The sequence below is a fragment of the Stomoxys calcitrans genome, chromosome 2 (genome assembly GCF_963082655.1).
Source record: "Stomoxys calcitrans chromosome 2, idStoCalc2.1, whole genome shotgun sequence".
NCBI lineage: Eukaryota > Metazoa > Arthropoda > Insecta > Diptera > Muscidae > Stomoxys > Stomoxys calcitrans.
The window spans coordinates 34,063,673-34,082,867 of NC_081553.1; the positions used below are offsets into that span (position 1 = coordinate 34,063,673).

At 39.8% G+C, this 19,195-nt stretch overlaps 2 protein-coding genes across 2 annotated transcripts; one reads left to right on the plus strand and one right to left on the minus strand.

Annotated features, from left to right (window-relative positions):
• The first annotated feature begins 68 nt into the window (after nt 1-68).
• Nucleotides 69-943, plus strand: LOC106087744 (serine palmitoyltransferase small subunit A). Its single transcript, XM_013252887.2, has 2 exons — nt 69-545; nt 621-943. The coding sequence occupies exons 1-2, from the start codon at nt 446-448 to the stop codon at nt 818-820; spliced, it is 300 nt and encodes a 99-aa protein (XP_013108341.2). The 5' UTR covers nt 69-445; the 3' UTR covers nt 821-943.
• Nucleotides 944-6,299: 5,356 nt separating this feature from the next.
• Nucleotides 6,300-14,244, minus strand: LOC106087745 (pickpocket protein 11). Its single transcript, XM_059363785.1, has 8 exons — nt 14,179-14,244; nt 13,996-14,109; nt 13,692-13,914; nt 13,490-13,620; nt 13,038-13,420; nt 9,324-9,471; nt 9,137-9,243; nt 6,300-6,454 (listed from the first exon to the last, which is right to left on the minus strand). The coding sequence occupies exons 1-8, from the start codon at nt 14,214-14,216 to the stop codon at nt 6,348-6,350; spliced, it is 1,251 nt and encodes a 416-aa protein (XP_059219768.1). The 5' UTR covers nt 14,217-14,244; the 3' UTR covers nt 6,300-6,347.
• Nucleotides 14,245-19,195: the final 4,951 nt, after the last annotated feature.

The following is a 19,195-nucleotide window of genomic DNA, read 5'->3' on the forward strand; positions in this document are numbered from 1 at the left end:
CATTAAACATATGGCTGTGTGTTTACCTCGCACATATGTCTAAATATCAATGCCGAGCTGTTGTTAAACTTAACGGCGTTGTTGTATAGAAATTTGCTAAAATTATTAAATAAAACAAAAACACACCTGTTTTCTGCTTTCTTGATAAGAGAGTATTTGTTTAAAATAAACATTCAGAAGAATCTTGCCGAAAAGACTGTTTGGAGTAAAACAAAAAGAATACTAATTTTGTTTAAACATCGACTTTGTACTCTGATTGAATAAAAACACAATCTACGATTCTTAATGACATAAATTAAGTGATAAGAATAACTTTTCGGAACAATTAAAATAAAAAAACCATTGGAGAACCTATAAACAAAAGGAGTATTGGAGAGACCAGCTGTTTTTACTTTTGTGCAAATTCATTGCGCTCAAACTTTAACAAATAGCCTTAAATGACAAAATGTTGCAATTTCTGAAGAGGTCTTTGTTCAATCTTTATCTGCAATATGAATTGGTGACCAACATTTATATGTTTGAGCCATGGGAAAAGAAATTAATCAGTAAGATAAAACAAATTACAAGTGTCTTTTTATTATCTCAAGTGTTTTTCTTCTTTTTTGTGCCTTGTTTTGCAGATGGATTTGTTGCTTTGATTTTGGGTCTGGTACTTTTCTCCAGTTATTTCTATTTACCATCATACATTGAGACTTTCCTTCAATTTGTAACGCCACAACAACAACACGACAACAGCATGACAGCGACTTCGACGGGACCCACAGCCTCACCGCCATATGCCGCTCCCATACTTCAAGCTGAGAAGATAAGTATAGGTTAAACAGTTTTATTGTAGTTGTTGTCGATTTTTATAGATTGTAAACAAGGAATATGGAATGAATGAATGAATGAATTATATATACACGGCCACAGCCAACCAACCAGCCATTGGACATTATCTCAAGTGATGTTGATTAGTTTGTTTTTTTATTTATCTGCTTTTTATTATTATTTAGAGGAGATTGCAGATCATAAGATAGCTTTTGGGGTGAAGGAAAAATAAATACAGTAGCGCTCACAGAATTGTGTAGCAGTTGTACTACTGTGGGTGCCAGGTGTTTTCCGAGGGGTTCTTTTGTAAATAAGTGATTAATACGATATAAATAGACTTAAGGGTTATTGCTTTCAATAAGACTAATTTTTATACCCTCCACCATAGGATGGGGGTATTCTAATTTCGTCATTCTGTTTGTAACTCCTCGAAATATTCGTCTAAGACCCCATAAAGTGTATATATTTTTGATCGTCATGACATTTTAGATCGAACTAGCCACGTCCGTCCGTCTGTCTGTCGAAAACATGCTAACTTTCGAAAGAGTAAAGCTAGCCGCTTGAAATTTGGCACAAATGCTTCTAATTAGTGGAGGTCGGTTGGGATTGTAAATGGGTCCACGTTTTGATATAGCTGGCATATAAAACGATCTGGGATCTTGAGTTCTTGAGCCGCTAGAGGGCACAATTCTTATCCGATTTGGCTGAAATTTTGCATGACAACAACTGTGCTGAGTATGGTTGAAATCGGTCCATAACCTGATATAGCTGTCATATAAACCGATCGGAGGTCTTGATTTCTTGAGCCTCTACAGGTAGCAATTCCTATCCGATTTGCCTGAAATTTTGCATGACGTGGCTTGTTATGACTTTCAACAACTGTGCTAAGAATAGTTGAAATCGGTCTATAACCTGATATAGCTACCATATAAACCGATCTGAGGTCTTGACTTCTTGAGCCGCTAGAGGACGCCATTATTATCCGATTTGGCTGAAATTTTGCATGACAACAACTGTGCTGAGTATGGTTGAAATCGGTCCATAACCTGATATAGCTGTCATATAAACCGATCTGAGGTCTTGATTTCTTGAGCCTCTACAGGGAGCAATTCCTATCCGATTTGGCTGAAATTTTGCATGACGTGGCTTGTTATGACTTTCAACAACTGTGCTAAGAATAGTTGAAATCGGTCTATAACCTGATAAAGCTGCCATATAAACCGATTTAAGGTCTTGAATTCTTGAGCCGCTAGAGGACGCCATTATTATCCGATTTGGGTGAAATTTTGCACGACGTGTTTTGTTATGATTTCCAACAACTGTGTGAAGAATAGTTCAAATCGGTCCATAACCTGATATAGCTGCCATATAAACCGATATGGGGTCTTGACTTCTTGAGCCACTAGAGGACGCAATTATTATCCGATTTGGCTGAAATTTTGCATAAGGTGTTTTGTTATGACTTTTAACAAATGTGCTAAGAATAGTTGAAATCGGCCCATAACCTGATATTGCTGCCATATAAACCGATCTGAGGTCTTGACTTCTTGAGCCGCTAGAGGACGCAATTCCTATCCGATTTGGCTGAAATTTTGTACAACGTCTTCTCTCATGACTTTTAACATACGTGTCGAATATGGCGGGAATGGGTTTATAGCCTAATACCGCTCCCCTATAAACCGATCTCCCTATTTTACTTCTTCAGCCCCTAAAGTGCGCAATTCTTACTAGATTTGGCTGACATTTTACACAATGACTTACGCTAGTCTCCAATATTCAGTTCAATTTTGGCCCGAAATAAACCATAGCTTGATATTGTTCCAATAACATATCAACCCCTTTCTTTTATCCTTTGTTTGCCTAAAAAGCAGAAAAAGTCACAGTTTGGTGCGGTTTATGGGCTGGTGGTATCATTGGACCGTACTTCTTCAAAGATGATGCGAATCGTAACGTAACTGTGAATGGTGAGCGCTACCGTGAGATAAAATCCAATTTTTTTTTGCCCAAAATACAAGACAAGATCTTGCATGAAATGTTGTATCAACAAGAAGGTGCCACATGCCATACAACATAACAATGGACTTATTTAGAGGCGAGTTCGGTGAACATTTTAATTCACGTTCGAGACCAGTGAATTGGCCTCCGCCTATATCGTGCCATTTAACGCCTTTAGACTATTTTTTGTGGTGCTATGTTAAAGCTCATGTCCATGCGGACAAGCAACAACAAGACCCAGGAACTCTGCGACTAAGATGGCGTGCGTCCAGAGGGATCTGGGTCTGAGTCGAGTGGGTCTGGCTGGGCAGTTAAACAGGTGACGTGTATCGTGCGGTCCCTGGTGCCAATCGGGACATACATCTTGCACGTCGGCCTCAATCCTTGCTCTGTAGGAATTGAGGCGGCTGCATCTGCCGGAACGTAATTGAGCCAGAACTACTCTGGTTTGCCGGGGGGAGGTCAATTTCATCAGGTGCAATGGTAGGCGGTCGTTCTCCAAGGACTACATTCACCCGGTAGCCAATTACCGCATTTGCTACCGTGTCTGCATGAATGTTGACTAGACCTGCTTGATATGCTGCTTGATCTTGTAGCGCTGAACCATAGGGCTTCTAGGCGGTGTATATCCATACATATGATGATGATTTGGATGGTCTCTGCGATAACAGCCCATAAGGTATTGCTTAGACAGCATATAGTTATGTGTTCGCTCTGGTAGGATTTTTGTCTCCTGATGGAGGTGGTCCACACGAAAACTCAGGAGACAGCCCGTCGCAGTTCGGAGGGCGGCTTTCTGACAGATCTGAATATTATTCCACGGTGTGTCACAAAGTTAACGAGACCACACTGGCGCTGCATAACTTACCAGTTATGTTTTCGTACTGGAAGGATTTTTGTCTTCTGATGGAGGTGGTCCACCCGAGAGCTAAGGAGTCAGCTCGTCGCAGTTCGAAGGGCGGTATTCTGACAGATCTGAATATTATTCCACTGCGTGCATAACTTACCACCGACCTGCCAATTGATTTGTACGTGGTTGTACAAGGTTTCTTTGTCTGCACCCCATGTGCTGCCAACAAGTGACTTGAGGACCTTATTTCTACTTTTGACTTTATCCCAAATTGTTGTGGCATGTGGGGAGAATGTGTAAGAGCGGTCAAATGTGACGCCAAGTATTTTGGGACACTTGATGGTTGATGGAATCATTTCTCCATCGACCATCACAGTTAGCTCGGTATTCACCTCACGTGACTGAAGATTTGGTGGCAAATATCTTGCAGCGATGTATGAGGCAATTTCGTTGAGGTAGATGTTCAACCTGTTGCAGATGTCTAGAATGGGTGGGGGGCCTGACGCCATGATCGCACAATCGTCTGCATATGATACGATCTCTATGCCGTCTGGAAGGGGTGCAATTGAGAATAGGTATAGGTTGAACAGTGCCGGAGATATCACCCCACCTTGGGGAACTCCCTGTTTAACTCTACGGTTGTTGTTGTAGCAGTTTATTGTGTTCTATCTTTTGTCTGCTTGTTCTGTTCTATTGAGTGTCTAGACCCAGGAACTCTGCGACTAAGATGTGTTGCGTCCATCTTGGTCGCAGATGGAGAACTCCCTGTTTCACTTTACGGTGCCCGTTATGATACCAATAACTATACCGACCTCCTTCTTACTTCCTTTCAGTAATAGCCTCGTCTTCTCACGATCCGGATCCACCCATAGGATTTTCGGCATCCTACCGTCCGTTTTACTGTTCCACAATGTTGCATGCGCATTCGTCGCCCACTCCCTTAACTCGGACGGCGTCGACCCGAAAGGCTTCGGGTTAATCAAGTTAATTGACGGAAGTCTTCTGGCCTTTCAGTTCCCCTTACTCCGTTATGGCCGGCACCCAAACGATGCAGATTTTGCCATCCTCAAAGAAGGCCTTAATCTCCTCACACTGCAAGTATGTTCGTGACCTTACCTTCCTGGTTGTTATTGCCCTTTTTTCACACTCGACATCCTCGCATTAGCACCACACCATTTCACACAAACCATGATCGCCCGGATCTCCGCCTGCAGGACCGTATTATGGTAAGGCAGTCTAAAACAGTTCTCAGTCCCTGGGTTCTCAATGTAACACCCCCAGGCTCACTCTGTCCTCTAACTTTGATCCATCCGTGTAACATGATCTTCCTGATGGCAATACTAGAATTCCGTCAATCCAAGACTGAGCCGATGGCAGCAGGGCCTCGCACTCGCCTTCAAGGTTCATCTCAGGCATCCCATCGGAAACCTCTTCCTTTCCTTCCAGGTTTCCCATCGTCGCCTTGATTATACCGATATGGTATGAGCTGCTCCCATCCTTAATCCATTCTCCCATTGCCTTAAGTCTCATAGCCGCAGTGGTGGCCTCACACTTAATATGTATGTCAATGGGTGGGATATTTAGAATAGTCTCCAGTGCCCTTGTGGGCGTGGTACTCATCGCTCCGCCGATGCCAAGACAACATGTTCTGTGAACCTGTTGGACCATAGTCCATAGTCCTTATGTTGCATTTTTTCTCCATAGCAGTCCACCAAACTACGTAAGTAAGTATTGGTCTAATCACGCTCCTGTAGAGCCAGTGGACTATCCTCGGATTCAGGCCCCATTTCAAGCCTACAGCCCTTTTTTCAGTTGCTTAAAAATTAAATTGAAATTCCTCTTTTATTGGGTTGCCCAAAAAGTAATTGCGGATTTTTTAAAAGAAAGTAAATGCATTTTTAATAAAACTTAGAATGAACTTTAATCAAATATACTTTTTTTACACTTTTTTTCTAAAGCAAACTAAAGGTAACAGCTGATAACTGAAAGAAGAAAGAATGCAATTACAGAGTCATAAGCTGTAAAAAAATTTGTCAACGCCGACTATATGAAAAATCCGCAATTACTTTTTGGGCAACCCAATAATTGGAATTGCATATATGGGGCTATGAATTGTTATAGACCATACTAGGATTGATGTTGAAAGTCAAAACTCCATGGGGAAAATCCCAGTATTCATATCGATTCATATCAACGCTATGTATACCTAAACATGAATCCATTTCGCCCTTTTAAATTAACAACACATTGAGATGTGAAACTTTTGAGAGTCGCTAGACATCGCTAAATTGTCACGTGGTTAAATAAGTCATATATAAATATTCTTTAGGGGGTCCAGGAAACACATTTCCTATGTTAAAAACGGATTGGTATAGTCTGCAATTTTTTGATTGCCATCATTTGCTCTCTTTTTGTATGGATTATCTTTTCTTTCATTGCCGAATTAGGTATAGGATAGGTAATCTTTAATGCCAACGATTTTTTCTTGAATATGGGTGGGCTTATAAAAATATTTTTTTTTTTTAATTTTTAATTTTAAAAAGCTTTTATTTCATATGCGCAAAAGGTATTTACTTAAAGTACAATACACAGCATACATTTTCATATTTAATAATTAGATTATAAAAATATAAAATATGTGAAAACTAAATAAATACAATTTTAAATATTTAATGAAAAAAAAAATCATTCATTAATTGAAAAGACTTCTCCATTTGTAATCGTATACCCAAAATATCAATTCCACCACGCGTATCAATGAGGCATTGAAGAACAAACCTGCCAGGCCACCGAGAGAAACTGAAAAAAATATAAAAAATGCTTATACCTGTAAGTATGATATGAAAAAAATTATGATCATATATGAAATTACAGCGACTAGTGTTAATAAAGAATAAATTTCGATTTAAAAAAAAAACTAAGTTGCGATGGCCGAACCTTAGTTTCCCCTTCGCATGAATACATGGATATTTATATATTGGGTTGCCCAAAAAGTAATTGCGGATTTTTTAAAAGAAAGTAAATTCATTTTTAATAAAACTTAGAATGAACTTTAATCAAATATACTTTTTTTACACTTTTTTTCTAAAGCAAGCTAAAAGTAACAGTTGATAACTGACAGAAGAAAGAATGCAATTACAAAGTCACAAGCTGTGAAAAATTTGTCAACGCCAACTATATGAAAAATCCGCAATTACTTTTTGGGCAACCCAATATTTACTAGCTGACCTGGGCCCGCTCCGCTGCGCCTTCTTTTACTTTATATGGAACAAAAGTTTCCTTGGAATATTTATTTTCGACCATTAAAGATCTTTTAGTGAAATACCATGCTATGACAATAGTATATCGCTTGACTAACAGTTTAACAATTTAAGCGCCTTTATCTGAATTCCACATGATCTTTATTGGTCTACGAATTCAAGTTTGGATGTAATGTGTACTCCATTCTTAATATACTTCATTTCAGCACGATATTCTCATGATGTCTGATTTAGTGGTGTTTTCGGGGGAGAGGTGGTCCCACAGATACTTGGCCCTGAAAAAATATCAGCATCGTGCTCTTCTCTCAAATACCATTTATTTAAACCCCATATTGCCATTGGCTTAAGAGGAGTTTACAGGATGAGGCGTCCCCCCAACACATGGCCCCAAAATAGGTTATTAAATTCTTTTTCTAATCTCAAATACCTTTCATTTGAGGCACATATTTTGGGTGTTTTGAAAAAGGGGTGATGCCCTAAATACATAGTCCTACATTTGGATATCAAATTCGTATTCTACTCCCAAATACCTTAATTTGAGCCCCATACTACGATGGTCACTAAAAAAATGGTTGGTTGTGGGGTATTTTGACCCCCAGAAAATAAGTCCCGAAAATGGGTATCAATTCTTGCTCTACCCCCCAATACCTTTCATTTAAGCTCCACATTGACATGGTGGGTAAATATGCCCGATTTGGGGATGTTTTGGCGATTGGGGTGGTCCCCCAAACACTAAGCCCGGAAAATATATCAGCAACATTTTATTTTCATTTATTTGAACCCCATATTGCCATTGCCCTCAAAATTGGATATCAAATTCGTTTTCTAATCTTAAACACCTTATTGCAAAAGTCAGTAAATATGTCCGGTTTGGGGTATTGGCCCTAAAAACTATGAATATTTAGTTCCACTCTCTTTAAGACCCAAATTGCCTTGGCGAGCAAATACATCCTATTTGGGGGTTGTTATGGTGGTGGGACGTCCGCTAGACAGTTGGCCCCTAATGTTGATATCAGATACGTGGTCTACTCGCAAATACCTTCAATTTGAGCCCCATATTCCCATAGTCGGCAAACATGACCAGCTTGGGGGGTGTTTTGGTGGATGGGCGGCCACTCAGTGAGTTGGCCTTGAAAATATATATCGGATTTGTGTTATACTCTAAAAACCCTCTTATTTGAGCCTCATATTGCAATAGTCAGAAAATACTTACTATTTGGTTGGTGTTGTGGGGGTGGGGTGGCCCCATAGACACTTCTCCCGAATATTGATATCAAATTTTTGCTTTACTCCCAAAGACCTTTCATTTGAGCCCCATATTGCTATGGTCGTAAATTTTTCCCCTTTGGGGGATGTTTTTGGGGAGAGGCGGCCCCCCAAACACTTGGTCCCATATTTGGATATCAGATTCGTATTCTACATTCAAATACCTTTTATTTAAGCCCCATATTCCCATGGTCAGTAAATTAGTCCTGTTTGGATATCAGATTCGTATTCTACTCGAAAGGGGGGGTCCGCCCCCCTTTAAATATCAAAAAATGTAGTACCCTATTTTTACCACGGGGTCATTATGCACCATCTGTGAAAATTTCAAGAAAATCGGTTGAGCCGTTTCTGAGTCTATAAGGAACACACAAACATACAAACAAACAAACCTACAAACAAACACAAATTGATTTTTATATATAATATAGCTGCTATTATTGTATTTTTTAATTAAATGTTTATTTGGATATTCAGGTTGAATAGGGCAAATGGATCCGATTTATTTAAAGCAAAATATTCCCTTTTCATTTATGGACAGATAGGGCCCAAATGATCGAACAAATGCAGACAATTCAAGTCTTTTTAAGTTTTTTTTTTAAATGGAAATAATTAATTGATTAACCGTCCTAAATTATTCGATTATTTTTTTGTTTGAAAATCCATCAATTACAATTGTTTGATTATTTGAAACGTCACGAATAATCGAATAACGGTTAATCGTCAGTACACCCGAGTTTCTATGGGTTCATAAATGATGAATTTTTCACAATACTGTGACAAGGTGTGGGTAATATACATATTCGAGGTGGTGGATATCTAAAGTTTTGCCCGGCCGAACTTAATGCCCTTTTACTTGTTATGTTTCAATAATATTCTGAGTTTTTTAAATTATTTTGTACAAAAAATTAAAAACTCTCATACATTGACCCTCATATACATAAGTACTTGTACTTACTCAGTAAATCCAAATTTGTTTTTGAGACTTTTCGCACATAGCGAAGCGTAGGCAATTCAGCAAGACCCACACGAATTTTTGTTAAATCGGATTTTCTCTTCATGTTCCTGGTAAATAAGATATTAAATAATTTTTATATATAGATTATAAACCATTAAAAATGTTTTTTCAATAATATATTTCGTACCATTCAGCTGAATTGAAAATAATATTGTATTCTGGTTCCTCACAAGGGCTCATGCAGTCGCATTGACGTCTCTCCTCCAAGATGTCATAATAGTAATCGGTTAAGCACATTAAACCTTCATAGTCGCACATTCGATAATGGGCAGAACCTGAAAAATTGGTATTAGGAACAATTGATAGCAAACTCAATATCATTTAAGGCCCAATTAATGAAAAATCTACAATACAAATGTCATGGAGGATGACGTAAACCTAATTGATGACTCCTTACAAACGAATCAATTTTTGTTCTCAATAAATCAATGACTGTCTACTGCTGTGTTTTATTTCAGTACTATACAGTGTAAATCACGATTAATCGGTTACTTTTATCTGTTATCGCATGTTATCGATAGCTTTAAAGTACAACTTCGCCATATATTCGGGAGAGGATAGTGTGTGAACACCGTGCGGAGTTCCATGCTACCTCTCCCATCGAACGGAAAGCTCATCACATATGACGGGTACCGCAAAAATTAAATTTGTGGGGCGAACCAATAAGTTAGCACAAGCAGGGATTGTCCCGGTTGCACGGATACGAATACGATCACGATGGGTTCGTGCAATAGGGTCGGCGGCGGATGAGCCAAAGGAAATGGCCAACGGTGGCGCTCGCAGATGATTCACCATCAAGGAAGCCCGGCCTAGAGGGTCGCTGGCAGCTACAGCAATAGGTACCGAAGCGATGGCACAATCCACCATCCATAAAAATATTTCGATCATAGAAACATCAACAAGAAAAAATGGAACTGACAACCCCCCCTCTCGACCTATGGATTCAGAACACGGTTTATGATTCGAAATGGAACGTCAGAACTCTCTCAGAAGCATCGAAATTTCACCAAGTCCAGACGAAATGTGAAACTAAAATCTAAACATCGTCGGTTTAAATACTATGGCCGAAATCATGACGGCAAGATTAAATTCAAAAGTCCGCAAAATATCCATTGAACACTGCTACGAATCCGATGACGACGAAACAGAGAATTAATTATTTTCCCAAATCGACTCAGTGACATGCTCTCCACCAAAAGAAGATATTAAACTTGTTATGGGAGATTTTAATGCCAAGTTGGACAATAACAACAATAATCTACAATCAATCATGGGAATACAAGGACTTGGCGATACCAGGAATAACAATGGCGACAGATTGGTTGATTTCTGCGCAAGAAACCGGATCTTTATTGGAGCCACAAAATTCCCCCATAAAAATATACACAAATATACTTGGGAATCACTAGATGGAAACACGGGTAATCAAATCGACCAAGTACTTATCAGCAAACTCTTTCTGGGTTCGCTGATGGATGTGAGAACTAGACGAGGAGCCGACAGCGATAGTGACCACATACTCTTAGTGGCCAATCTACGTCTACGCCCAGCCGTAGTGAAAAGCACTGAAATAAAAATCACAAAGTTCAACCTCTCAAACCTAAAAGACCAGGCAACAGCGTGCGAATACAAGGCAACATTAACGGAGACGCTGCAAAATAACACCCATACATGGGCCGACAAAACAGCAGCATGTACGGGGACGATCACTTCTATCATAGGCATTGCTCGACGATCCCAAAAACCATGGATAAGCAACCAAACTATGGAGGAAATAAAATGCTGAAAACGTTTACGCAACGTTCTGCTACGGGCAAAATCAAGCGTAATTAAAACCGCTTGACCAACGAGGTGAAAAATTCAGTCCTATATCCCGCCTCCGCCTCGCTAGACATACACTACGCATGTTTCCAATATAAGCTGCATTTTCGGCTTGCTCTGCCAGTATATTAAAATATATTCGCTTAACTCTCCGAACGAGGCGCTTGACCAGCGAGGCGGAGGCGGTATATAGAAGTCGAGTCGAGCCAATAAAACAAATGAGCGGCAACAATATAAGGCCAACGGCAGTAATAAAAGATGAGGACGGATCGGAATTAAAAACACCCGAACAGCACTTAGAGCGATGGCGCGGTTTCTTCAGCTCCGAAGGAGCGGCAACCGAGAACGTAAGCTTCGACCCTCTTTATCTTCCTGTACGCCGAAACCCACGGGGTATAACTATGGTCCCACCTACCTGCGAATAAATTTTGTCCGTTCCGGACTCACCAAAAAACGGCAAATCAGCCGGCTCTGATAATGTATCTGCTTAACTGTTGCGGTATGGGGCACAACCCATAGCTTAAGCGATCATCCCAATAATCAGAGAGGCCTGGGATACAAACGCTGTCCCCACGTATTGAAAAGGAACGGGGATTATGGTCACAATCCCAAAAGAAGGGTTGTTGTTGTAGCAGTTTGTTGTGTTCTATCTTTCGTCTGCTTGATTCTGTTGGTTGTCAAGATCCAGGAATTCTGCGACTAAGATGGGGTGACCGCACCCAGTGTAAAAACTGTAGGCGGATTACATTGCAAGACGCAATAAATAAAGTGATGGCAATTATTCTTCTGTAGCGTATTTCGCCTGCACTTGACGGCATTTTGAGGAAGGAACGGACAGGTTTTCGGAAAGGACGTTCTTGTGCCAACCACATCTATACCTTTTACCTATCGTTTAGCGAAGTTCAATGTGGAGCAAGCTGTGGAATAAGGGCATCCCTGAAAAAATCTTGACACTAGTTAGGGAGCTGTATAAGAATGCTTAAGTATTAGTCCGTTTCAATGGAAAAGAGAGCCGACCTTCTGTGGTCGACAAAGGAGTGAATCAGGGTTTTTATTAGACTCCGTATTAGAGGCAACTAATGCTGAAGCACCCTATGGAAAACGCTGGGGTATTAACGACTTTCTCGGAGACATCGACTACGCCGATGGATGATATATGCCTCTTTGAGCATCGCCTTGGGCACATAATGGCGAAACTGGAGCGATTGAATGAAAATGCTTCTGAAGTAGGCCTGAGAATAAACAGCAAATACCAAATTGATAAGGATAGGAAAATCAAATCTGACACGACTATGTCATTGAAGACGATGACAACTTTTCCTATCTTGGCAGTAAAATAACAAAGGATGTATGATACACAGACATACCCGTTCGCTAGGGACGCGGTTCTTAAACTCAACAAAGTTTTGAGATACAGTGACATCTCACAATGCAAATGTCAGGATCTTCAAGAGTAGTGTGAAATCTATTTCATTATATGGTTGTACAACTTGGAGGTTGACACAAGCGACTACCCGCAAAGTCCAAGTTTTCATAAATTGCTACCTCTGGCCAAACCGCATTTCAAATGAAGAATTACAAATAGGAACAAACATTTCCCCTCTCGATGTATTAGCTATCCGGAAGAGGAAATGGACTCGGTTGGGTCATATCCGACTACCCGATGATATGGGGAGAAGTGTCTTAGACTAGAAAACGCAAGGACATCGAAAGAGGGGTCGCCCGAAAAATAAATGGATCCGCTGTACGAAAGGAGAGTTGGAATCAACTCATATACTCGTATCGTGGAATCAGGACAAGGCTTTGGCCAACGATAAAGCTCGATGGAGAGAGCTTGTTGGTGATCTATGTTCACACTGAACAGTTTACCATTGGCCATATTTATTTAATATATTTAATATACTCCGATTGTAAATAAAGAACATATATATATATAGGGCTAACATAAAACACAGCATACAATTCTACCCTATCTATCTATGACAACTGTTTAAATTTTGAATCTTACATATCCTCTTACCTTCTTTGGCCAAGAAATGATTGCTGCAATTGCAAAATTTCAAATGTATGGAAAAAGCACATTCCACTATGCATGTGGAAAAACTATAAAAACTATACAGTTCCAGATAACTTCCAAGATCAGTTCGTTCGGTGAAAAATCGGCATTTTCTCTCATCCATATCGATGGTACTTAGACTCTGGTGATTATACACTTCCATAGCCGTTATGATAATTTCTTTATTCCAACCTTGCAATACGGTCTCTCTTATCATACCATCTGCCGTTAGAAAGGGTATTTCAAATGGGGAATGAAGAAATAGTTGAATATCTGCAGTTACTTCGAAAGTCAAGTGGCCGGCTCCGGCTCGCCGATTGTTAATATAGGCCACTTCTGCAGCTTTGCTGAAAAAATTTAACGAAAAAATTATGGGGTAACTCTGCTTCAATGCATTGAAATAAATTCGCAATTACTTAGCTTGATTGGAATTGAAAGCATAACAAAGTCCATATTCTGTGCGCAACGGTTGAAAGTGGTCACAGCACTCAATGAAATTGTTATTGTATTTACAATTTCCTATCAGTTCGGAACAATTGCTGCGAAACTAAATGAAAAATGTATGCATATTAATTCATAAAAAGCAAATAAGTACAACGCATAAGCCTTTTTGCTCACCATATCCAGTAATTGTGTGAAATTCTGAGGGCAGGTGAGATTTTGATTATCGCATGTGTCACAGGCCGTACAACTGCCTTGGAAGTAAACAATTTCTCCCACCACATCGTCCAGCCGCAAATCGTGGTCAATGCCAAAATATTTCTCACTTAAATCCCATAACTTTTCACCATTGTACAGTTCGCAGATAGTCACCGCAGGAAAGGAGGTATTCCAGTTTAAACTGAAATGCATTGCATTTTACATAAGTTAAGCAACAATAATTAATTGTTACAACTGTTAATTTTCCAAGACTTATACTTACAATAATGTATCCAAATAGAATGATATTGAGGTAGCTATGAAATTATTATATAAACCTTTGCTTATATTCAAATACATGGGCATTACACTTCCCACAAATGTTATATAGAAAATGCTGAAATTTGTATAAACGATATTAAAACGTTTTTTTTTATATTTAACTATTTTAATTTATTTTATTTACGTTTTAGGTATAAGTTTTAATTTTTCCTTCCAGTTCATCTTCTGGAAAAGTCCACAGTATGAATGCCATGGGTCATATCGCAAAGCCTAATGATGACTTCTAGAAACGAATCACTTTTTGTTCTCAATAAATCACTAAAATGTATTCACGTGTCGCAACTTTTTAGTTGCCAATGGACAGTATCAGGCATAATATAATAGCGACTATGAAAGTCCAATCCGCTTCTGTTACATAAAATTACTTTACAATGTTAAATACCATAACCATGATTTATTAATTTAAATAAATCAAGTGATGCCCCTTTTTTCACGTGGTCTTTTTTTGGTCTTAAAATCTTTTTGAGATTCCATTGCAGGATATTGTCCGGTTTTAGAACATTGTTTAATGCTTTCTATTCAAAGAATAGTATAGCAAAAAACATTTAAAAGCCACCAAAAAGTGTGTTGTTGCTAGAAGCATTTGACTGGTTTCCTGTATCGCGATTTAATTTTCGACCAAGGAAAATCATCAGTAGGAGATGTCAATATCAGGTCATCTAAATCAGGTTAAAGACCGATTTGACCGTTCTTGACGCAGTGGTTGGAAGTTGTAACAGAACACTACATGCAAAATTTCAGCCAAATCGGACAAAAATTGCGTCTTCCAGGGTCTCAAGAATTCAAATCGGGAGATCGGTTTATATGGGAGCTATATCAGGTTATATACCGATTTGAAGGGCGCACATAGCACAGTTGTTGAAAGTCATAATTGAACACCGCATGCAAAATTTCAGCCAAATCGGACTAAAATTGCGGCTTCTAACGGCTCAAGAAGTCAAATCGGGAGATCGGTTAATATTCGAGCTATATCAGGTTATAGACCGATTTGGATCGGTACTTTATGAGGAATGACTAGACTAGTATGTCCTCATCCTATGGTGGTGGGCATAAAAAAAACGTGGCCATATCAAAACATGGAACGCTTTACTACTAGTTACCATTCTAACCTAAGATAGGTTAGGTTGAAAAGAACGTGCGGATATTTATCCGCTCCATACCACTTTGGGCATACACTTAAGACAGTAATCGGCTTGTTGTGCGATCTAACTACCATAAAGTAAACTCGAAAACGAAAATCTAAGTTAGAGATTCCGTGCTACTTACAAAATCCCTAATTGTTTTCCATGCCACGCCCCTAATTTGGTTTATGTATGGTATTGTGTCCCCACCTAAGTACCTGTGTCTTTAAGCCGCGAAAGCCGGGCAATGACATCCAACGTCTCATCTTCATCCCCACATGCCCTTCCCTTGCTTTCACTTGCCGCATCGATTTTGCATAAGGGAGCTCGTAGTCCTATATGTCCCGTTATGATACCAAAAGCTAAACTGAAATCCTTCTTAATTCTTTTCAGTAATAGCCTCGTCATCTCACGATTCGGATCTCCCCATACGATTTTCGCGATCCTACCGACCGTTTCGGGTTCGTCCACCACGGGCTGGGTCGACCGAAAGGCTTTGGGTTAACCAAGTTTATTGATGGCAATCCTCTGGCATTCACTGCCAAATTGTCTGTTCTTTCATTCCTCGTTTCTCCGCTATGACCCGGCACCCAAACGATGCGGATTTTGCCATCCTCAGAGTAAGCGTTAATCTCCCTTTTACACTGCAAGACTGTTCGTGACCTCACCGTCCTGTTTGCCCTGATGGCCAGTTTATTGCCCGTAAAGATGTTCACACTCGACGTCCTCAAAGCAAAGTTTCAGCCAAATCGGGTTATAATTGTACAAAATTTCTACCAAATCGGACGAAAATTGCGCCCTCGAGAGGCTCAAGAAGTCAAGGTCCTAGATCGGTTTATATGGCAGTTATTTCAGGTTCTATACCGATTTACGCCATACTTAGCACAGATATTGAAAGTCATAACAAAACACCACGTTCAAAATTTCAGTCAAATCGAAAGAGAATTGCGCCCTCTAGAGGCTCGAGAAGTCAAGACCCAAGATTGGTTTATATTGCAGCTATATCAAAACATGGACCGATTTGGCCCATTTACAATACCAACCGACCTACACTAATAAAAAGTATTTGTGCAAAATTTCAAGCGGCTAGCTGTACTCCTTCGAAAGTTAGCGTGCTTTCGACAGACAGACGGACGGACGGATGGCTAGATCGACTTAAAATGACATGACGATTAAGAATATATATACTTTATGACAGACGCATATTTCGAGGTGTTGCAAACAGAATGACGAGATATGGTCCGGTTCGGACCACAATTAAATTATATGTTGGAGACCTGTGTAAAATTTCAGCCAATTCGTATAAGAATTGCGCCCATTGGGGCTCACGAAGTAAAATAGAGAGAACGATTTATATGGGATCTGTATCGGGCTATAGACCGATTTAGAACATAATAAACACGTTTGTTGATGGTCATGAGAGGATCCATCGTACAAAATTTCAGGCATATCGGATAATAATTGCGACCTTTAGGGGTCAAGAAGTCAAGATCCCAGATCGGTTTATATGGCAGCTATATCAGGTTATGAACCGATTTGAACCTTATTTGACACAGTTGTTGAAAGTAAAAATAAAATATGTCATGCAAAATTTCAGCCAAATCGGATAGGAATTGCGCCCTCTAGAAGCTCAAGAAGTCAAATCCCCAGATCGGTTTATATGACAGCTATATCAGGTTATGGACCGATTTCAACCATACTTAGCACAGTTGTTGGATATCATGACGCAATACTTCGTGCAAAAACTTATTCAAATCGGATAAGAATTGCGCCCTCTAGAGGCTCAAGAAGTCAAGACCCAAGATCGGTTTATATGGCAGCTATATCAGGTTATGAACGGATTTTAACCATACTTGGCACAGTTGTTGGATATTATAACAAAACACGTCGTGCTAAATTTCATTTCAATCGGATAAGAATTGCGCACTCTAGAGGTTCAAGAAGTCAAGACCCAAGATCGGTTTATATGGCAGCTATATCAGGTTATGAACCGATTTCAACCATACTTGGCACAGTTATTGGATGTCATAAGAAAACACGTCGTGCAAAATTTTATTCCAATCGGATAAGAATTGCGCACTCTAGAGGCTCAAGAAGTCAAGACCCTAGATCGGTTTATATGGCAGCTATATCAAAACATGGACCGATATGGCCCATTTATAATACCAGCCGACCTACACTAATAAGAAGTATTTGTGCAAAATTTCAAGCGGCTAGCTTTACTCCTTCGGAAGTTTGCGTGCTTTCGACAGACAGACGGACGGACGGACATGGCTAGATCGACATAAAATGTCGCGACGATCAAGAATATATATACTTTATGGGGTCTCAGACGAATATTTCGAGTAGTTACAAACAGAATGACGAAATTAGTATACCCCCCATCTTATGGTGGCTCAATTTTAGCTCAATATCTCTAATTTTAAAGACTGTAGCGTGATTTCAACAGACAGACGGACGGACATGGCTAGGTCGTCTTAGATTTTTACCCCGATCCAGAATATATATACTTTATAGGGTCGGAAATGGATATTTCGATGTGTTGCAAACGGAATGACAAAATGAATATACACCCATCCTTCGGTGGTGGGTATAAATATATCATAATAAACATTGAAAATTCGTGTACTCCCTTATATCTTGTCCAACCACTGTAAACTTTTGTGCGTGTGTTTAAACACAATTTGATGAACATATTAGGCAATTAGTTTACCACAATGTTCTATTGTTTTGCACCAAAAACGTGGGCGAAGTAAACAAATAAAAAGTTAAAACAATAGAATATTAACCCTTCTATAAGAGTGGGGTAGACCAATACCTTCTTCATTTTATCAATACGGTATGCCATAAAATGGCGTGTAATACAATTCACTGATCTAGAGCAACATAATAAATGTTGGGAATCGGTAACTTGTTGGAGAAAAACACAAATCTTCATACTAAGAGGGTCTGACGTCGAAGAACTTCAGGCATTACTCGAGGGCAGATCGGAGAAGACGGCCCTCCACGCAGTGATGCGAGAAGTTAAGAATTCTCTCCGACTGAAGGAGTACGCCATGGCGTCCTTCTCGAATATTGAGAGGGAATTTAACAACGAGGAGATAGGTCGACAATCACCGCCCTGAGTTACACGGGGAGACAGGCCAAGTTTCCCCTCTGTTTTCCCCAATATGGATGCGGTGGGTGGACTGAGGAGGGTTTCTAGAGACAAGGACTAGATTGGGGCTATACTACGGCACACACAACATCTTGGGCAGAGCTATGTGCCATAACAATAGACGCAAAAGAAATTCTGGGAAGGGATTTACAGTTTTCGAAATCAGTTGTTGTTGTTGATGTTGGAGCCACATTTGTATGTGGAGGTAGCGATTGTCGTCAGGTCATCGATCGCCTCGGGAACGTTATGGCCATTGGTTATTAAAAGACCCCAATAGATCTCCTTGTCACATCGAGTATCACAGGCACTCAATATTTAAGCAAGAGCCGTTGCCGACCAGTCTCTCACGGAGACTCTGCCACCGTTACCGCTACGGACTCGCCCGGTATCTCTCTGAGCTGAGCATCTCGTGATGACAATGACAAACAAATTGGAGCTCAGAGATTCAACTGATGTGGTACATATAATCATCGCGTGCCGGGTCGAAATCAGTATGTGTATATGGCGGCTCTCGTGGCCGTGGACTATGGTACAGTGAGGTCGAAGTTCGTGGACCCCTAAATAGACTTCAGTTTCACGACATAATACTAAGTCTCTTGTAATTTCTTGTTATCACATATGTCTCACTTTTTATACCCACCACCGAAGGATGGGGGTATATTCATTTTGTCAATCCGTTTGCAACACATCGAAATATCCATTTCCGAAACTACAAAGTATATAAAGGGTGATTTTTTTGAGGTTAGGATTTTCATGCATTAGTATTTGGCAGATGATCACGTGGGATTTCAGACATGGTGTCAAAGAGAAAGATGCTCAGTATGCTTTGACATTTCATCATGAATAGACTTACTAACGAGCAA

Coding starts and splice junctions, on each gene's coding strand:
- LOC106087745 (XM_059363785.1), bottom strand. CDS start 14,216: ATGAACTGGAAGGAAAAATTAAAACTTATACCTAAAAC. Junction 13,621..13,691: donor TCACACAATTACTGGATATG/GTGAGCAAAAAG, acceptor TTTTTCATTTAG/TTTCGCAGCAATTGTTCCGA. Junction 9,472..13,037: donor TCATTTCTTGGCCAAAGAAG/GTAAGAGGATAT, acceptor CCAATTTTTCAG/GTTCTGCCCATTATCGAATG.
- LOC106087744 (XM_013252887.2), top strand. CDS start 446: ATGTTGCAATTTCTGAAGAGGTCTTTGTTCAATCTTTATCTGCAATAT. Junction 546..620: donor ATGGGAAAAGAAATTAATCA/GTAAGATAAAAC, acceptor CTTGTTTTGCAG/ATGGATTTGTTGCTTTGATT.